Below are 5000 nucleotides of genomic sequence, written 5' to 3' on the forward strand. Positions count from 1 at the left end.
GTTTATAATCTCAGTGAGTCCGGTTATAAGGTTGCTGTGTTTGTCTCTGACTGGACATCCTAAAATACTCTGTGCCCATACAGACAGACTGGCAACACAGCACTGACAGACGTTGCCATCTTCAAATCAGGTCGTACGACACTCCCATCTTCTATACAAGGAGCCTAGCTCGTGCCTAGCCTAGCTCATGCTAGCACCACACGTTCCCTTTATATGCCTAAAGAACTCTGTCCTTAGACGAAATGTTCCCTTTCTGTAAACTGGGAACAGTCCTATTTCAAACCAGTTTATATTCCTGTGTTTGATGAAAAAGATGATATTCTGGTCATGTAAGACAGATTATATTATGTAATGACATTTCAGAATTATTTCAGGCCTATGTGCAGGTGTGTTCTTAAGTAGAAGTTTACCTTTTTAAGAAATGCACTGTTTGTTAGTGATCCCTGAAATAAATAATGAATTTATTTTCTGTGGCAAGAATAAACAGATACTAGTACAGCTCAGAAGCTATGAAAGGCTATTATGTTTCACCGGATACAATGTCCTGTGTCTATGTGCATTTTTAGGAAGCATTTCAATATCTAAACACTTTAGAGAGTGTGAGGAGAGAGTGTGTGTGTGTGTGTGTGTGTGTGTGTGTGTGTGTGTGTGTGTGTGTGTGTGTGTGTGTGTGTGTGTGTGTGTGTGTGTTTGTGTGTGTCTATGTGCATTTTTATGTTTATATAACGTTTTTCATGTGACGTATTCTAGGTTCTATAGCTTTGTTTACATCCACCTGGTAGGCAAGGGACAAGAGAACCCATTGAACATCGTTGTCTGCAGCTGCCTCTCAGTAGGCTACATCTCTGTATTTCAGCAATGTCAACATTTCAGGCATCAATAAAGGTGATGATGAAACGTTATCCCATTGTTCAATATTTGATAGCCTGTCACAGGAACGTTATTTCGCTAAAATCGCCCTGATTTGGTGCATTGATCTGTATCGATAACGTTATGAGAGAACCTGCATGTAGCCTAGAACTAATGGTAGCCTAACTTTTTTTTGTCTGTTCAAAACTCGGTTTACACGAAGACGATAGACTTTCTTAGAAGCTGTGAAATTTGGCCAGAAAGGAACGTCTTCCCTCTGAAAGTTGACACAAAATCAAACAATATTTGATCATTCAACTTCAACTGAACAGCGACAGTTTTGGTAGGCATGTAGACTCAGCAGACGTTAAACGGTAGCCTACAGTTATAGCCAGCATCAGTCAGCATCATGTAACATTAATGGCGTTAAAGTCATGAATACTGTAACATATTATAACATAACAGTGATGTCTTATTTGAAGACGATCTGCATAGATATATAACCACCCAGAAAAACTCAGAATGTGAGTGATTGTTAATTAATTGTATGATACTTTTTATTAGTTATCCATTGCTATATTAGGCTGTTATGCTAGCTCAGCCTTTAAATAGCACTATGCTGTTATTTTGGTCATGTGGACTTGATTAAACGGGTAAAGATAATTCATAAACTGCTATTCTTACATGACTGAAGCAGAAGCCTAGGTCCAACAGTGGTGTTTGAGGTTGCTGTGTTAAGTTGTGTATGATCGCTAAACAATTCATAGGATCAAATCAGTTTATTTTTACATACGGGAGTTAGCCTAACTGACCTGTAGGCTATAGCACATGAGCCTATTCTGTTTTCATTTATTAGCATTTGTTGTGATTATATAATCAAATGACACTCATGATAACTTGAAATAGAAGGACAGGAGATAGGTGATCGATGTCCACAAGCACGAATTTCACGAGACAAAACTGTTCCGGTAAAAATATGCATGTTTAAAATCCTGCACTTTTTCCCTTCATAGCCTATCTCTGGCAATTCATTTTTGGATGACTGTAGGTAGTTGTATTTTAGCCTACGTCTTCGTAGACAGTAGCCTAGGCCAGGGGTTCCCAAACTTTTCCACGGCAAGGCCCCCCAAATACCACTAGGTTCTGGCCAGGGACCCCCTTGATGTTTTATTAATTAAACCCATCGACAATACTACGGCAAATGTACAAATACATTAAGCTAATCCTAATAATTATTTTAGCCACAACCACGTCGCGATGGAGCATACAGTGTGTAAAAATGTCATTTGGGGCTTTCTGCTATATGAGAGCCATCACTCTACTATTATTCCCAGTCATTATCATGGGAAATATGTTCAGATATGCGTCACATTATTATAATGGCATTGTATAACCACCCTCATAGTAATAGGTATATTTTAAATGTTTCAAATGTATTTATTTCTTGCTTTTATTTTTCCCTCCAACTTGCTGAGGCCCCCCTGGCACCCCCTCGCGGCCCCCACTTTGAAAACCACTGGCCTAGGCTACACCATTAGGCCATCTTGAGAATAAAAGACTTCACAGCTGCTAACGATCATCCTCCACAACCACGAGGATAGGTAGGCTAAACGATCATTCGTCGCCTTTTTGCTTCTTATTGTAAAACCAACTGTTAGGGCCTACACAAGTGGTCGGCATCCCGATCAATATTTGATATTAAAATTTCAATTTTAAAACTATTTGTAACTATGTGTAGCCTATGCAACCCGACTGTTGTAGGCTTGCCTACCATTCTTGCCTACCACTCTAGTTGTAAACAAATGGTGACGTAACATTAGAACGGAGGTGCAAAACCTTAATATTATGCTGTGCTTCTCCCTCCACCACTGAGCCGCCGCTCCTGTTCTAAACGACCAGTCCCCTGTGTCTTGGGTATTGTCATAACAATAAATGCGATAGCTAGTAAGTGTAACATATGATATCCATGTGCTGATTATGGTGGAAGAAAAGAGAAGCGCTTGGAGGAAGTTCCTGCTTTGAGCGGTACATTCAGATTGAGACGTGGCGTTCGGATCCTAGAGAAGTCTGTCTCCGGAGAGAGGGACGCGAGGCAGAGCTCAGAACAGTAGCAACAGGGCCGTGCACCAGTCTTTCTCTGGCTGTTTGTGTGTGCGCGTGTGTATGTGTGTGTGTGTGTGTGTGTGTGTGTGTGTGTGTGTGTGTGGGCGCGCGCGTGTGTGTGTGTGTGTCCACTGCCGTCAGTCTCTCTGCTTCTCACCCAAGCTGTCCGGAGTAGCAGGAGAATGTCCACAGAAACGTCCAGATGAGATTAAAAGGGTTAGATGTGAGTTAGCTTCTCTTTGGATGTCAGAGTTCCGCCCGCGGGAGCAAGGGAAGGAGTGGGAAATGTGTCCATTAAAGGCAGTCGGGCCCCTGCAGTGTGTCCCAGTAGGGCCACCGTAGCCCTAGTGGAAGGTGTTGGGGTTTGGCCGGATCATCATCACCACCTTCTTCAGGGAGTAGGCCCCGCCACGGAACTCCGCCCAGTAGACCCCATCCTGGTACCGGCTGCGGTAGTGGCCGCCGCGGTACCACACGCCGTTCAGGTTGGAGTGGGCACAGGAGTTATACCACCAGCCACCCTTCTGGTAGTGGGCGCAGTTACCTGGGGCAGTGGGGCAATTAGAGGGGGGCAGAATGGAGAATGTGGATCAGACATTTAGATGGAGGGCAGTAGAATACTGAGTTGTAGAATTCAAGTATCGTATCAAGTAAGAGTAAGAGAATGGGACATGAGGATGATGACGAGTTGCATGAACAATGTCAGATTTAGTCTGATTGACAGATGAATGACAGATGTAGTCTGTCTGTGTATATGCACGGTGTGTGTGTGTGTGTGTGTGTGTGCGTACGTGTGCGTGCGTGCGTGCATGTGTGTACGCGTGTGTGTGTGTGTGTGTGTGTGTGAATGCCTTGCACTGCTCACCTGTGTAGACGTCGTGATCACGGTCGAGCGTGGTGAACTGCTTGCCGTTGTGCCAGGTGAGTGAGTCGCCGGCGTTGCCGTGGTAGCGTCCCACGCGGAGGCGGTAGAAGTCGGCCTCGGGCTCCAGGCGGAAGCTGGCGTACTCGGCGAAGGTCTTCCTGCCTGCCCAGTCCTCCAGGGTCACCAACAGCTTGTAGTTGCCCTGGCTCGTCAGCCAGTGGATGTTTTCCAGGCCCAGCCAGTACTCACCGTCAATGTTGCCAAAGCCTTGCTGCAGAGAAAAGAGAGAGAGAGAGAGAGAGAATGTGTGATGAGAATGTGTGAGGGGAGTGTATATGTGTGTGTAGAGCCCTGATACACACACACACACACACACAGTGGATGTTCTCCAGGCCCAGCCAGTACTCACCGTCAATGTTGCCAAAGCCTTGCTGCAGAGGAGAGAGAGAGAGAGAGTGTGTGATGAGAGTGTGTGTATGTGTGTGTGTGAGAAAGAGAGAGAGAGAGTGTGTGTGTGTGTGTGTGTGTGTGTGTGAAAGAGAGAGAAAGAGAGTGTTTGAGGGGAGTGTGTGTGTGTGTGTGTGTGTGTGTGTGTGTGTGTGTGTGAGAGAGAGAGAGAGAGAGAGAGAATGTGTGAGGGGAGTGTGTGAGGGGAGTGTATGTGTGTGTGTGTGTGTGTATGTATGTGTGTGCGTGTGAGAGAGAAAGAGAGTGTGTGAGGGGAGTGTGTGTGTGTGTGTGCGTTGGCAACATCCGCTCGGAGCTGAAATCCCCCTGAGAGCTGGGCTCTAATAGAATCCAGTCGGACTGCTGTGTTCGACACGGCCACCCAATTATGGTCGTGCAGGATTCCTCTGTGCGAAGTTTAACGACGGAGGGTTTATTCCTCTCGTTTGGCTGAGCATTAGAAAACCTAGATTTAAATAATATCTCTGCCTTGGGATGGGGACTGTTACAAGCCTGCACAGGGGACTGCAATCGTTTGAATATAGTTTTATTAAACGCTAGCTAATGGATGGAAAAAAAAAAATAGATATTTATGGCTGAGCCACTGGCTGAGAAGTGTGTTGGCGGATATGGTCTTAAGATGCTCTTTTCGATTGTGAACATGTTCTTTCTTGTGCAGAAACGGAGCTAGCTCTCGAGTACCGGTATATCTGTCGGTCAGATAGCATCTCAGACA

At 45.1% G+C, this 5000-nt stretch overlaps 2 protein-coding genes across 4 annotated transcripts in view; one reads left to right on the forward strand and one right to left on the reverse strand.

Moving 5' to 3' along the window:
* The window catches only part of ralgps1 (Ral GEF with PH domain and SH3 binding motif 1), a 171186-nt gene that overhangs the window by 69227 nt on the left and 96959 nt on the right, over positions 1-5000 (forward strand). The gene's annotated exons all lie outside the window — the stretch shown is intronic.
* angptl2b (angiopoietin-like 2b) overlaps positions 2560-5000 on the reverse strand; it is a 4336-nt gene continuing 1895 nt past the window's right edge. The window contains 2 exon segments of the mRNA XM_042102377.1: positions 2560-3496; positions 3818-4088. Coding sequence (XP_041958311.1) covers positions 3297-3496; positions 3818-4088 — 471 coding nt within the window. The 3' untranslated portion in view covers positions 2560-3296.

The sequence above is a fragment of the Alosa sapidissima genome, chromosome 8 (assembly GCF_018492685.1).
Source record: "Alosa sapidissima isolate fAloSap1 chromosome 8, fAloSap1.pri, whole genome shotgun sequence".
Taxonomy (NCBI): domain Eukaryota; kingdom Metazoa; phylum Chordata; class Actinopteri; order Clupeiformes; family Clupeidae; genus Alosa; species Alosa sapidissima.